This window comes from Balaenoptera physalus (assembly GCF_965194825.1).
Source record: "Balaenoptera physalus genome assembly, chromosome: 6".
Lineage (NCBI taxonomy): Eukaryota > Metazoa > Chordata > Mammalia > Artiodactyla > Balaenopteridae > Balaenoptera > Balaenoptera physalus.
The window spans coordinates 60,108,847-60,124,852 of record NC_138885.1 but is presented as its reverse complement, the minus strand read 5'-3'; the positions used below and the strand labels follow the sequence as shown (position 1 = coordinate 60,124,852).

The following is a 16,006-nucleotide window of genomic DNA, read 5'->3' as shown; positions in this document are numbered from 1 at the left end:
AGATCAGTGAGTTTAATGGACAAAACTTCACTTATAAATATCTGGTACCAAAAATTTGTCCAAGGCTTCCCTGGTGGCGCAGTGGTTAAGAATCCGCCTGCCAATGCAGGGGACACGGGTTCAAGCCCTGGTCCGGGAAGATCCCACATGCTGAGGAGTAACTAAGCCCGTGCACCACAACTACTGAGCCTGCGCTGTAGAGCCCCCGAGCCACAACTGCTGGAGCCAGCGAACCACAACTACTGAAGCCCACACACCTAGAGCCCGTGCTCTGCAACAAGAGAGGCCACCGTAATGAGAAGCCTGCGCACCTCAACAAAGTGTAGCCCCCGCTAGCCGCAACTAGAGAAAGCCTGCGTGCAGCAACGAAGACCCAACACAGCCAAAAATAAATAAATTAGAAAAAAAATTTATCCAGAAACTGTCATATTCCTTTCACATTGCTAATTTCATTTAAAAGTTAAGAAATTGTATCTTAATTTCCTTATGTTCAGAGAAGTAAAGACATTGAAAATTAAAATAGTTCCATTATGTATTTTTGTATCTCTTACAGAACTATACGTAGAGTAAATTTCTCAGAAGATTTAGCATCTAGAAAATATTTTTCCTACAAAATCCAAAATTGTCCTTTTTACAAAATGACTCTTTAATTCCATGTGGTTCTCTTTTTGTCATCCCTTTACTTATTCATTCAATAAACTTTATTGAAAGGCTACTAGGTCCCAAACACTAGTAATATGGAAATAATGAATGATTAGACATTTTTTTCAAGGAAGAACAGTATTTGTAAGCAAATAATCACAATATAAGACAGTGAATGTAATAATAATGGCTGTACATGTTACTGGTAGCACAGTGAGAGGATTTATTAATTTTGCCAGTCTTTAAGTGGGAAGAAAGTAGAAGCTATCAAGGAATAATTCACAGAGGAAGTGACACTTCAACAGGACATTGAAAGAATCTAACGAATTTGCCAGAGACAGAAAACTTTGAGATAGTGAAATATTCACCTATAATAATTATTTTAGCTTTAGTACAATATTTAAAATGATTTTTTATTTCACTTGTTTTAGCAGTTGACATGATTTATGCATCTTTTACTATAAGCTGCCTATGATATATTCTATAAGTTGGTAGAATGTAGATTACAATTAATTATTAGTCATTTATAAAGTGTTAAAAAATACAGAAGACAGTTCAGAAAAGTTAAAATCCCTTTATTTTGAAACATGTAGCTGTTTTGAGAAAGCAAAGAAATCCCTGCCATTCTTATCTACTTTTACAGAATGAAATTTTTATTTTTCCTGAGGAGGGTAAAAAAAACACTGATACCTTTTAAAATACTATGTTAGTACCTGTGATTATCACTAATTTTACATTCATAAAGAACAAATGCTTTGTACTATTAACTAAGTATCCAATCTCCTTAATATAATATCTAATGTTTAGAGGGAATAATACTTGTGCCTTTGAATAAATTATATAATGTATTTAAAACTATAATAATGTATTTAAAATTATAATAATGTACTTAAAATTATGAACTTTAAAAGAGCGGCCTGATCTTATTCTCATTTTGCAATGTCATGCAAATATTCATCATGTGACTTTTTTTCCTAAACAGGATATCATTATTTTCTGGAGGGTTTTTCAGATGCACTACTGTGTGGCAATAGCTCAGATGCTGGGTAAGACAATCATTTGTGTGTGTGTGTGTGTGTGTGTGTGTGTGTGTGTATATTTTCTCTTTTTTTGTACAAACTGACAGGTAACAGCCAACTAACTTTATTCATACTAATTTGCTATAATTAAAGTTATTTATAAGGTGAGGGATTATTTAGATATTAGACAAGCTTTCACGTTTCATAAAACAAGAAGTTATACTTTAGCTCTAATGCTGTTTCCCTTAGATGAGTATGTGTGAGCTATGAGATGACTCTGGATTATCCACGGTAGGAAAATGAACTAGACATATGTTAACACACTAATTACCAACAGAAAATAGTTTTGTAAAATATTACTAGAAATGCTATGCAATATTTTAATGATGACGTCAAGTGGATAGTAAAATTATGTTAAGTCAAAAGTTGGGAAATGTATTAATTGCTTATTTATCATACTTTTATCCCTTGAAATAGCAAATCTTCCTGGCTAGACAATATCATAAGTATAGCACGCTACCAGAATAAAAAGACAGCAGAACTTCTTATAATACTTTCTTTTGCCACGTTTACAGCCAATGTCCAGAAGGATACATGTGTGTGAAAGCTGGTAGAAATCCCAATTATGGCTACACAAGCTTCGATACCTTCAGTTGGGCTTTTTTGTCCCTGTTTCGACTGATGACTCAGGACTTCTGGGAAAATCTTTACCAACTGGTGAGAACCTGAAGAGACACATATTGTGTTTAATTGGAAGTATATAAGAAAACCAGCTTAGTTATGAAATCCAAACCACACCATAATATAATGGAAAGAGCGGAGCTTAAAATCAGATTTGACTTTCTTTACCCTATTGATTATAACACACATTAAGCATAGCAATGCCAGGAGCAGCAATTCTCTCTCAGTTCCCCTTGGCTCAAAACCTATTTCCCACCCTTCCCAGACACAGATCCTCCTAAACAGAAGGCATATATTCCCCTCAACTCTGTTTACCCGCTCAAGTATCATCCTTCAGGTGGCAGGTGATGAAAATGAATAAGCAGATGTAGAAGGATAACTTTGGTCTCTTCCTTAACTTTATTCAAAGCCTCAGCTCTTTGATGGAGATCTCCATGGTACTTTATTTGACTCTGCTTTATTCCTGATAAATCCAAGAATTCCCTCCTACACATCAGAATGTTGAATGCATGAGTTAGGGGAGAAGGAAGAGGATGATGTTAAAGAAACAGACAGTCAACGAGGTAGGAGGGGCTGTGAACGTCATAATTATTATTTATATCAGAGTCCTATAAGACACACAGTAAGTTGGAGACAGGTAAAGCCACCCGTTAGTGAAATAATATTGAAAAAAATAATTCTGGTGTTCTTATTTTCAGACATTACGTGCTGCTGGAAAAACATACATGATATTTTTTGTGCTGGTCATTTTCTTGGGCTCATTCTATCTAATAAATTTGATCCTGGCTGTGGTAGCCATGGCCTATGAGGAACAGAATCAGGCCACCTTAGAAGAGGCAGAACAGAAAGAGGCTGAATTTCAGCAGATGCTTGAACAGCTTAAAAAGCAACAGGAAGCAGCTCAGGTAAATTCACCAAATCAACTCAGGTAAATTCACCAAATCAAATATGTCCTGTCTCATGGTACAAACCTTCTTTATTGTTTTGGTTGTTACAAAAATACTGGAGAGAAAGTGAGAGACAGATAATTGTTTGTACTTAAGAGAAGCTGGTAGTATAGGGGATTAGTAAGGATTTCTACATTGTTTTGATCATCTTTAAGTCATTTAGTTTAATTATTCTAAGATGTTTACGATATGGACCACAATAGAACTCTCTCATGCTATTTTAATCATCTTAAAATTTTAGAATACAAGGGAAAATGTGATTTTGGGGTCTTCTCAGGTGAGAAACTTACTGAATGAGTATACTGGCATTAGAAGAAAATCCTAAGAAATCATCTTTTCTTAGAAAAAATTTTATTGGTTATTATATAAAAAGATGTTCATGTGGTTCTTAGAAGATTGTCTATTACTTTCTTTAACCAAAAATATATTGTCTTGTAATGTGGTTGCTTAATTGCCTTTCTTACATAAATAAGAAAGTGATCAAATAATGTAATGTTCTCTGATACAGCAGTATCCAATAGGCATATGAAAGTCACCAATTTTATGGAGATCAGGGAACCTAAGAATTACTTGTTCTTGTAGTGAGGTGTCAGTACTCACAGTACAACAAAATGCCCTTCTTATCACTTCCATCTTTCCTTACTCTTTCCGTTCAGCATCGAAACTCACTGTCTTTACTAAAGAAGAAAGTTGTTTGGGGAGTATTAATTTATTTGCAAGAGTCCTTGTATTGAGAGTACTCTTGGAACAATGATAATAATCAAAAAGTGCCAGCCTAGGGCTAGTACAAGTTGTGATCAAAAAGCATTGCTTTCATCCCATGACCATGTGGCCAGCAAGAACCAGTGCCGACTTAAAGAAGCTGGGGATGGTCTTTGGAGAACTGAACGTCTTGTCTTGCTTAGCCGAATCTTCTGACCCTCCCTTCTCCAGTCTTCTGAATAGAGTATTGTGGAGGGGTAAGGAAGGGATTTTATCACCTTCCATAAATTTGATTGATAATATTGTGAGAGTATTGGACAACCCTGTTTCAATAACTGGAAAGAGGATCTCAGCTCTTTATCTCATTCCTCCTATCTTTGGATTAGACCCCAAGTTACTGATCAGCTTTTCTTCCATGCTCCAGTTTTTTTTCAGTGAAAAAAAAAAAAAAAGACAGTGCTAGATACCAATTTTTAGAGTAAATCAAATCCCAAAAGTAATATGAATTTGTGTTCTTGTCATTGTCTGATTGATCCTTTTGAATATGCAGTCTGTAAAACATCATACAAATGTAATCAATGTTAGCACAAAGGAAACCAAGTTAACTCTAAAAGCCTTTATTAGATGGAAAGAAAAAAAATTCTCTTTTATACTTGCAGAGTTTCTTCGATATAAGATTAGCTGGAGTCAGCTAAATTATTTTTAAAATGCTTTGCAAATGCTTTAGCTATTTTCTTAAAGGTGAAGTCTTCTCTAGCTCCTTGCTAAGACCATTTCTCCTCAATGTAGCAGGCAGCGGCTGTAACTGCCTCAGTGCATTCCAGGGACCCTAGTGCAGCAGGCGGGCTCTCAGACAGCTCCTCTGAAGCCTCCAAGTTGAGTTCCAAGAGTGCAAAGGAAAGAAGAAATAGGAGAAAGAAAAGAAAACAGAAAGAGCAGTCTGGTGGAGAAGAGAAAGATGACGATGAATTCCATAAATCTGAATCCGAAGACAGCATCAGGAGGAAAGGGTTTCGCTTCTCCATAGAAGGGAATCGGTTGACATACGAAAAGAGGTACTCCTCCCCACACCAGGTATGGCACTGCTGAGTTAAATGATGCATGGATGGAAATTAGAGCACTGAAGAGAGGGGGAGGAATTAAACACAACTTATGAATTTTTATCAACTGAATTGACTGCTGTGTTTATTATATTTAAACCTATCCTTTCTGTACATAGTTATGAGAAAATCTTAGTTTGCACACGTAAATCTACAGCGGGGTGTAGTTGAGATAACACTACATTGAAAGTCAGGAGACCCGGATTCTCACCTGAACCTGTCTGCTGGTACTTGTTGTAACTAATGACATTTCATCTTTCTGGTCTGCAGCCTTTTTAATGAGAAAAAAAAAATGTAGATAACTGATCAGTAATGTCTTTTCGGTTATTTTATATATTTTTTTACCCCTGACTACTTTATAAACTATCATGCATGCTTCTGAAAATATTAGTCACGGTATACTTTATCAAAAAGCACATCACTCTGAATTTCAGAAGTCTTCAAGTTCCAACAACACTGTGCCTTTTAGCTGCAACAAGAACAATAATTAATTTAAAGTGATTTTAGAAAGACGGACTAAAACAATTTGTGAAAAGTGTTAGAATTTCTTGAAGGGAAAGAGCAACGGAAACAAATGTGCCCCTGTTAAGGTCATGCTACTGATATTTATTGAGTGTTTACAATGTCCATAGTAAGGTACTAAAGATGCTTGCTTTTGAATATGAAATATGGTGGTTCAGGGTTTTGTTTTTCAATATCTTTAAGTTGCGATCTGTCTCCCCAGTCATTAATCTCAAGGGCTAGAAACCGTCTCTTAGAAAAGTAATTTAATTTAATCCGAATGCACATAAAATGAGAATGTTAATCAAAAAAGAATGAGTCACATTCTGTTTTGAATGCTGAAGTCCCCTTCAACTTAATCTTGCAAAATAAAAGCACATTCCAAATGGCCATATTAATATGATTTTATTTTATTTTATTTTTTTTTGGTTTCAAACTTTTAGTCTTTGTTGAGCATCCGTGGCTCCTTATTTTCTCCAAGGCGAAATAGCAGAACAAGCCTTTTCAGCTTCAGAGGGCGAGCAAAGGATGTGGGATCAGAGAATGACTTTGCTGATGATGAACACAGCACCTTCGAGGATAATGAAAGCCGCAGAGACTCCTTATTTGTGCCCCGACGACATGGAGAGCGACGCAACAGTAACCTGAGTCAGACCAGTAGGTCGTCCCGGATGCTGGCCGTGTTTCCAGCCAATGGGAAGATGCACAGCACTGTGGATTGCAATGGTGTGGTTTCCTTGGTTGGTGGACCTTCAGTTCCTACATCGCCTGTTGGACAGCTTCTACCAGAGGTGATAATAGATAAGCCAGCTACTGATGACAATGTAAGGAAGTTTTAAATAGTTCAGGCATGGCTGGCCCGTTATTGCTGCCCCAGCCAGTGTCTCTACAGAAGGGAACCCCTTGAGAATGATTCCGGGTTGGTCAAGCTGTGAATGCACCTGCATCTTTTAATATCTTTAAGAGAGTATCCACCTAAAACTTAAGGCCTCAGCACCTTCTTGCGTAACACCTGAATGCATTTCCTTATTAAATGTGCTAAGGATAAATTAAACACAATAGGAAACGACTGCTTCCAGTTGGAGGATTTGCTATATACCCGTGCTGAACTTAGACAGCAGGACATCCTCTAAAGCTCTGGTGTAAGAGTAAATGAACGATTCTTATGTTTAACTGTAAAGGGTGTATAATAAATCTTTCCAACGGATTCTTCAATATAGCTCTGCTTTAGTTTAGAAGATTTTCAAGAACACTGTGCCTAAATAGATAGCTTCAATATTGTCTTAAAATTTCTAGTACTCATATTTGTCTTACTAAAAAAAAAAATGCTGATATAGGTCTTCTCAAAACTAATCTAAATGAAGAGACACACAAAAATATTAATACAGGCAGATAAAAGAATTGTCTGTGTACAAAGGTATGTTATGTGTTTGTGAATGTATACCCAGATGAGGAATTTCTAAACACATGCTGCCTCTTATTAGACTTGGAAATATATCAGCATGGTGAGGCATGACTAAGTCAGAATTAGATGACTTATTGCTTTGGTACCCTGGATGAAACTGTTGTCCATGCAGCATGTGTTGTTGTTTTTTTAACCTACAGTTTGTGTTGTCAATGATCATCTATGTCTTGTGTCCAGAAAATGAGATGGCAGCTACGAGTGTTGTAATTATTTGTATTTCTTTAAAAATAAAGGGCTACCTTCTCAACATAAAATGCCTTGATCATTTAGATGTCATTTCAAGTTACTACTTTTTACTATTAGTTCAGAAATAAGGAAATTGTTAAATATGTCTCTCACAAATTTATCAATCATATACAAGTTACATTATGTCTCATAAAATTATGAAATCAGAGGGTTAAAAAAAAAAACCCTCAGTTTTTGCTGTATGAGTAAATGGTTAACAGTTTGGACATTCCAGGCTAATGATACAATAAGTCAGCAATATCTGCCATCACCAATTAAATATGAACGTGCATGTCGCATGTGTTTCATGAATTTCACAGTGTCACATTGGTTGTTCACTTATCATATTGCTTAAGTTAATCATTTAATACATTAACATTTTCTTTACAGGGAACAACCACTGAAACTGAAATGAGAAAGAGAAGGTCAAGTTCTTTTCATGTTTCCATGGACTTTCTAGAAGATCCTACTCAAAGGCAAAGAGCAATGAGCATAGCCAGCATTTTAACAAATACAGTAGAAGGTTTGTAACAAATTCCATTTCCGTTTCAGTTGTTTTCACTGAGCTTATATCGTCTCATTCGAAACGAATGTCTCTGTGAGTTGGAAGCAGTGTATTCTAAAGAGAACATAATAGGTCTTATTTAAGAGTTATTTGTTATACCTACTCCTGTATTCTAGAAGCTTTTTAAAAAGTTACTTAAATTCCGTGATATTGAAACTAAAGAATGTATCCTGTGTGTGGCAACTCCTTGAAAATGCAGACTAAAGCATTTCTGTTAGGGGTTTCTAATCCCATTAGCCATGGTGTTCCTCTCTTCTGTTCCACTTAGCGTAGGACTTCCTAAATACTCTCAAGATTGGAGGAGAGGAGTGGGTCATTCTCACAAAATAAAAACAAATTAAAAAGATGATTCTTGGCTCTACCCTATCTCTCTGTCCTATCTCTTATAGCCTGAGCATGACACCATAGCCAGACATTAACATAGGATTACACACTATCTACACTACTCCAACCCATATTCCTATTGAGATTTTATTTAAAAGACCATTCACTTAACTTAAGGCAAAGTATGGAACCACAGTATCAATGCATAAGAGAAGAAAACCATTCTTTGCTACCTCTGTTCTATGTTTATGTGTGAAGAAATATTTTGGGCCGTCTAAAGATTAAATTGTATAGTTTTTTTAAAATCAAGTATAAAAGAGGTTGACTGTCACAAATGGAAATGCGTTGGTTACTAAAAAGAAGTCTAGTGGATTTGAAAGGAATATATGTGTGTAAAAATATCTTTTGGTGGTTGTTTTTAATTTATTTTTTTTAAATCTAGAACTTGAAGAATCCAGGCAGAAATGCCCACCCTGTTGGTATAAATTTTCCAACATGTTCTTAATCTGGGACTGTTCGCCATATTGGTTAAAAGTGAAACATATTGTCAACCTGGTTGTGATGGACCCATTTGTTGACCTGGCCATCACCATCTGCATTGTCTTAAATACTCTGTTCATGGCCATGGAGCACTATCCCATGACGGACCATTTCAATAATGTGCTTACAGTAGGAAACTTGGTAAGCATATTGGAAGGTAAATGTGTTCAGTCTTCAAACTTTCTGTTAGAGAAACTCTTTACATTTAATAGCTTACAGCAGTCTTTCCACCACCCTTTCTACTTCCTGGCTCCCAAAAGATGGGAATTATATCTAGCTGGATATATCCTACTTTTGCCAAAAATAACAGCCCTTAAGATCAAAGCAGACACTGAGAAAGAGAGTAATAGGCACAGGCCTGCAGTACTACTTGAAAAGTCAATATTGATATTTTTAACTATTTCAAGGTACAGAAGCAGTCCATAGTTTAAGGACACACTTTTTGAAATGATGTTATCACAGTTTCCCTACCTGTAGAAGGCTAAAATAAAATTGCAGATCTTTTTATCTTGCTTAGTCATCATCATTATAAGCAATAGTTTAACAACTCAAAAATGTCTCCAGCTTTTCCGCTTCCAGGATCTAGGTAGACCATGCATTGTTTAATCCATCTATTTTAGATCAAAACCATAAAATATTGAAAACGTCTAGTACATTTTGTGTATTATATGATTAACAGCGCCACTTTTCGTGAAGGTTGCCACTAAATTCTTTCTCTTCTGTGCTTAAAAAACATAAATTATTAAAGTGTTTGTCTGTTGACTCAACATAGGAATATTAGCTTTTATTTGCTGAAAGAATGGTCTCTAAAATAATGTATGCATTTTCCATAATATTTGTTTTAGGGTTTAAGGTTTTTGATGGTGGAAAGCAAATCATGTAAAGCATCCTGAATTACAGTATTTCTATTTTTTAAGCTTTAGTATTTATATAAGTTTAACCAAAAAGTTTGTTCGGATTTTTCCGTAAGATGTTACGTAAGAGGATTGGCCAACCCAATACTATGGAAGTAAATTAATTTTTTTCATGTGTATAACAAATACTGATAATAGTAATGCACATATTATAATATAGATACATACGTATAATGACAACTATCTGATTAGAGGGAAATGTGAATAAGCTTATAGATACGTAAAACTGTTTATGGGAAAATCTTGTCAGTAGCTGTGCTGTATGAACTCTGAAGGAAAATGCAGTTTGATGTGATGGAAAGAACACTGGTTAAAAATAGATTTGCTCTCAATCCTAGTTTTGCCATTTTCTAGCTGATATTCGGCAAGTCATTGCAGCCATCTGAAGACCTGTTTCCTCATCTGTAAAGTCATGGTTATAATACCTGCATTACGTGTTTAATAGAGTTTCTGTTGAGGATAAAATGAAATAACTTATATGAGAGCTTTTCATCAACTATAAATTACTATGCAAATGTAAGCTAGTAATATAATCATTACTAGTATAAACATTTTGTTCTAAGAGCAAATATTATGTCATTCTACTTTATCATTATCTGATGGAGTTAGAGTAACTTTGTTTTGATCTTAGGTTTTCACTGGGATCTTTACAGCAGAAATGTTTCTGAAAATTATTGCCATGGATCCTTACTATTATTTCCAAGAAGGCTGGAATATCTTTGATGGTTTTATTGTAACGCTTAGCCTGGTAGAACTTGGCCTGGCCAACGTGGAAGGATTATCAGTTCTCCGTTCATTCCGATTGGTAAAGCAAAACAAAACAAAACAGCACAAAGACAAAAACCTTTCCAACAAGCATCATAGGTTTTACATCATAGGTTTTACCACACACCATTAACATTTTAAGTTTTTGTGTAACATTTGCATTGTCAAAAACAGTCCCTAAATGGAAAAAAAATTGTTCCCACTTATTTAGAAAAAACTTTATTGCAAAAATCCTAGTCACATAGTTTCATATATTGCTTAGTTACCATTCTGACTAAGTATTGTTTCTAGAGATGACTACAGTTAATATTTCTGGATCTAAGAAAATATTTTAATGAAAATGTACCACATTTTAATAGTGCTTTGAAAATATAAACACCCTTTTATAGTGGTGGATGACAATCAGATATAAGATGTGCATGTAGAAATTCTTCCTAATTCTACCTCTGGAAAATATGCTCCTTCCCAAAATCAGACAAGAGAAATCTGTAGGATTACTTGCTATGTCCACTGATTCACATATATGTCCTTGCAAATCAGGGAAAGAATTATAAAGTCATGGGAAGTATTCCAGGGTTTTAAATGCAGGTGCATCTAGCTATGTCAGTGCTCCAAAGGAACATTATGAATAATAAACACTTTTCTCTACTTATAGCAGGGCTCAAAGTGATGTTACTTTGCATGCTATTGACAAATGAGTATCTTTGAGCAGAGATCATCGAGATCAGATGTTAATATTAGTTTCAGGCCTGGTATGCCTTACAACCACCTTCACAAAACAAATTAAGGACAGTTGGTCCCCAAGTAATCATTAAAAATTCACTCTCAGGGAAAATGATCTCAGGGTTAAAATATGGAAGAATCAGATTCTTCCTAGGGGGGTCCAAAAATTAGCCATGCACCTGAAAGTGATCAAGGGCAGGGCAGATGTTGTAAGAGAGTCTTTTTGTTTTGGTTTTTTTGTTTGTTTTGTTTTGTTTTTAGATAAGAAGCTCCCTATGGGAAAACCTTTACTTCTTATTTGGTAAAGTGCAACATTTGCTCACAGCTCTCTGTCCTTGATAGATTAGGAAACGTGTCTTGGAGTTAAGACAAGCACTGCCACAAAGACATCCAGACAGCCTGCTCTCCATGCCTTTTGCTTAGGAGAGTGGTGCTATGACAGTGCAGTGGCCCCAGGTCATTTCTAATTGGTTAAGGTCCAGAGGTGGACAGATTTAAAAGTTTGGAAAGCAAAGTGCAAGAATGCAAGGTGGCTCTTGCATATTTCCCCAGTGAAGATTGGTAGATTGTAAGTTCTGCAATCAGTAGTGGTCCAGGATATCCACTAGCTTTTTTTTTTAAATGTCTTTTGTTATAGATATATCTTTCTTATTGAGATATAATTGATATAACATTATATTAGTTTCAGGTATACAACATATGATCCAATATTTGTATATATTGCAAAATGATCACTACAGTAAGTCCAGTTAACATCCATCACCATGCTTAGTTATAACATCTGCATAGCAGATGTTGTAAGAAATTCAATTTTAATCACTTCTTAGTAAACCTCAATATATGTAATGCTTTTAAAGATTGATCATAATAATATACATTATTTTTTTTATTTTCCAGCTTCGAGTTTTCAAGTTGGCAAAATCTTGGCCAACGTTAAATATGCTAATAAAGATCATCGGCAATTCAGTGGGGGCTCTGGGAAATCTAACCTTGGTGTTGGCCATCATCGTCTTCATTTTTGCTGTGGTCGGCATGCAACTCTTTGGTAAAAGCTACAAAGATTGTGTCTGCAAGATTTCCAGTGATTGTGAACTCCCACGCTGGCACATGAATGACTTCTTCCACTCCTTCCTGATTGTGTTCCGAGTGCTGTGTGGAGAGTGGATAGAGACCATGTGGGACTGCATGGAGGTCGCCGGTCAAGCCATGTGCCTTACTGTCTTCATGATGGTCATGGTCATTGGAAACCTGGTGGTATGTACCCATTTAAGAAGTGTGTTTCAGAAATACATTAAGAGCATAATGAAATGATGACCATTTTGTCCAAAACAAAGACTATGATTATTAATTTTAAAAGTCTCTTACCTTTGATACACTTACAGCCTCACTTTGACAACACAACTATATAGCAGTGACCATACAATATTTATACTCAACTCCATTTTGTCAATCATTTCATCACGTTTATTATGTGAATTCCAATAGAGTATCATATTGAAGACAGGTCTAGTAGGAAATGTTGGGAACATTTCATAAATTCAGATCCAAGGAAGGGAGAAGTCTGAAGAATAAACTTAGAGAAAGCCCAATCTTACTTACCAGTATAGGACTAAAAAGTGGTGCCTTTAAATGTTCCTAGTTATTTCACCTTTTACTTGCCCATTCATGGTAGATAGCATTCAGTCACTCTATGTCATATGGCAGATGCATGAACCAACCTGGATTAACCAATCCTTTAGTGACTCTATTAACCAAACAAAAGTTGGCTAATGATGCCTGAGATTACCCAAATGGAGTAACTGATCAATCCTCTCTCTTAAGTTTGGAACATTACTGTTATAGTATAGAAATATATAATATACTCCAAAGGATATGTACATTTATATTACAGTCTCATGGAAATATTAGCGACTGATTATGAACAGTTGCCTAATTAGTGAACAGTGGGGTATGAGAAATACAGTAGATCAAGAAAACATGTGTTGATGCCTATGTTAAGCTCATAATTCTCATTCTGGGTCATAATGGTTATTTTTCAATTAATATCCAATTTAATATCTCTCTTCATCAAAAAAGAAACTATAAAATGCATTTAAATGCATAATTTTAAACACTAATGAATTTTAAGTTTAGAACTCTTATATAGAACACGTATAAATCTTGTTTCTTATAATCATACAATTTTAAATTTAGTAAAACCATAGGTCAGCTCATTTAGCATCTTCATTTTATAAGTAGGGGAACTTGAGACCAACAGAAATCATGTCTTTGCCCATGGATGAATAGTGAAGTAGCTATCGAGCCAGACCACAAATTCAGATCACCCAATTTCTTTTTTTTTTTTAATTAATTAATTAATTTATTTTGGCTGCGTTGGGTCTTCGTTTCTGTGCACAGGCTTTCTATAGTTGTAGCTAGCGGGGGCTACTCTTCGTTGCAGTGCACGAGCTTCTCCTTGCAGTGGCTTCTCTTGTTGCAGAGCATGGGCTCTAGGCGCACGGGCTTCAGTAGTTGTGGCACGCGGGCTCAGTAGTTGTGGCGCACGGGCTTAGTTGCTCCACAGCATGTGGGATCTTCCTGGACCAGGGATCGAACCCATGTCCCCTGCATTGGCAGGCGGATTCTTAACCACTGCACCACCAGGGAAGTCCCTAGATCACCCAACTTCTGATCACTATGCTGTGGTGTTTCTTTCTTGTCTAGTTGTTAGAATTTATAGTTTCCTCCACACTTCGAGAAATAAGTGATCTCAGTCTGCTCTTCTTCACATTGGGGTGAGATTATAATGATGTTTGTATTATTTTTAAGGTCCTGAACCTCTTTTTGGCCTTGCTCCTGAGCTCATTTAGTGCAGACAACCTTGCAGCCACTGATGATGATAATGAAATGAACAATCTCCAAATTGCTGTGGATAGGATGCACAAGGGAATAGCTTATGTGAAGAGAAAAATATATGAATTTATTCAACAGTCCTTCATTAGAAAACAAAAGATTTTAGATGAAATTAAACCACTTGATGATCTAAACAACAAGAAAGACAGCTGTATGTCCAATCATACAACAGAAATTGGGAAAGATCTTGACTATCTTAAAGATGTAAATGGAACCACAAGTGGAATAGGAACTGGCAGCAGTGTTGAAAAATACATTATCGATGAAAGTGATTACATGTCGTTCATAAACAATCCCAGTCTTACTGTGACTGTACCGATTGCTGTAGGAGAGTCTGACTTTGAAAATTTAAACACAGAGGACTTTAGTAGTGAATCAGATCTGGAAGAAAGCAAAGAGGTAAGATTTTATAGATGTGGGTGGGTATAAATGTATATGTGTATATTTGTATTGTATTGCCTGTATTTATGATTATATATTCTCCATGTAGAATATTTTTGCCATCATATAAAATACTTTTTCATTGAAGAACTAAAGATTTAAGCTCAGTGAGGTGATTAATAAATTGAAGAATAATATAGTATATGCGTAAGTTTTCTCATCCTAAGTAATGGATATTTGTTAGATAATGAATGAATGAATGATCCAAGAAATGAACAAACATCATCAGATTTAATCCTTGTAATAACCTCAAAAGTATGTGTTATTTTTCTAACTTTTCAGATAAGAAAACTAGCTTAGGAAGTTCAAGATCATGTAGCTAACGAGGGGGTATAGCTGAGAATTGAATTCATAATCTTTGTTTATGCATTCTGTTTATCTGACACCATACTCATTAGCTCACTTACATGGAAGAGAACTGAGCAACAAGAAATAGTCTATGTCATTCCTCCGATTAAAATTACATTGATCTGCATATTAATCTTCCAGGCTGCCATAACAATGTACCACACACTGGGTGGCTGAAACAATCAAAATGTATTTTCTCACATTTCTGGAGACTGGAAAGTCCAAGGTTATGGTGCTAGGAGGGTCAGTGTCTGGGGAGAGCTCTCACCTTGGGGTGCGGATAGCTGCCTTCTGTGTCCTCATTTGGCCGTTCCTCAATGCATGGGCATGGATAAATAGCTCTGGTCTCTCTTCTTCTTATAAGAGCACCAGCCCTGCTGGATTAGGATTGCACCCTTATGACCTCACTTAACCTTTATCACTACTGCACAGGCCATATCTCCAAATAGAGTCACATTGGGAGTTAGGGCTTCAAAATATTAATTTTGAGGGAACACAATTCAGCCCATAGCAACTGACTTAGAAATATTAAGCTAAAACTCTAATGGATATAAAAGATAATTCCAAAGAAGTCTAGAACAAACCACCTTCATTTCCCACTTATTGTGTGGAAGTCCCAAAAATGGTAAGGTGCCTTAAGTTACACAGTCCAAATTTTTAAATATTTATTTAAAGACTATGTTTTAGAACAGTTTTAGGTTTACATAAAAATTGAGAGGAAGGCAGAAAAATTTCCACATACTCCCTGCGCCCCACACATATATAACCTCCCCCATTATCACCATACCCTACCAGAGTGGTATATTTGTTACAGTTGCAGAATCTACATTGATGTGTCATTATCACCCAAAGTCCATAGTTTACATTTGGGTTCACTCTTGGTATTGTCCATTTTATGAGTTTGGACAAACGTATAAAGACATTTATCCACCCTTATAGTATCACACAGAGAAGTTTCATGGGTCTATAAACACTCTGTGCTATGCCTATTCATCCTTCCCTCTACGCTAACCCCTGACAGTCACTGATCTGTAACTGTTTTTGCCTTTTCCAGAATGTTATATAGTTGGAGTCAAATAATATGTAGCCTTTTCACACTGGCTTCCTTTATTTAGTAATACACATTTAAGTTTCTTCTGTGCCTTTTTATGGCTTGATAGTTCATTTCTTTCGGTGCTAAGTAATATTTTGTCGTCTGGATGTTTAATTATC

The 16,006-nt window shown here is 35.8% G+C and overlaps 1 protein-coding gene and 1 long non-coding RNA gene across 3 annotated transcripts in view; one reads left to right on the top strand and one right to left on the bottom strand.

Annotated features, from left to right (window-relative positions):
* Window positions 1-16,006, top strand: part of SCN1A (sodium voltage-gated channel alpha subunit 1) — a 70,219-nt gene that overhangs the window by 6,831 nt on the left and 47,382 nt on the right. For both annotated transcript variants that reach the window (XM_082464863.1, XM_082464862.1), the window contains exons 5-14: window positions 1,625-1,688; window positions 2,237-2,378; window positions 3,041-3,247; window positions 4,781-5,065; window positions 6,036-6,383; window positions 7,673-7,805; window positions 8,614-8,852; window positions 10,257-10,430; window positions 12,011-12,367; window positions 13,922-14,404. In XM_082464863.1, coding sequence (XP_082320989.1) covers window positions 1,625-1,688; window positions 2,237-2,378; window positions 3,041-3,247; window positions 4,781-5,065; window positions 6,036-6,383; window positions 7,673-7,805; window positions 8,614-8,852; window positions 10,257-10,430; window positions 12,011-12,367; window positions 13,922-14,404 — 2,432 coding nt within the window. The remainder of the gene's footprint in view (window positions 1-1,624; window positions 1,689-2,236; window positions 2,379-3,040; window positions 3,248-4,780; window positions 5,066-6,035; window positions 6,384-7,672; window positions 7,806-8,613; window positions 8,853-10,256; window positions 10,431-12,010; window positions 12,368-13,921; window positions 14,405-16,006) is intronic.
* LOC309662482 overlaps window positions 1-16,006 on the bottom strand; it is a 437,456-nt gene that overhangs the window by 420,779 nt on the left and 671 nt on the right. The window lies entirely within an intron of this gene.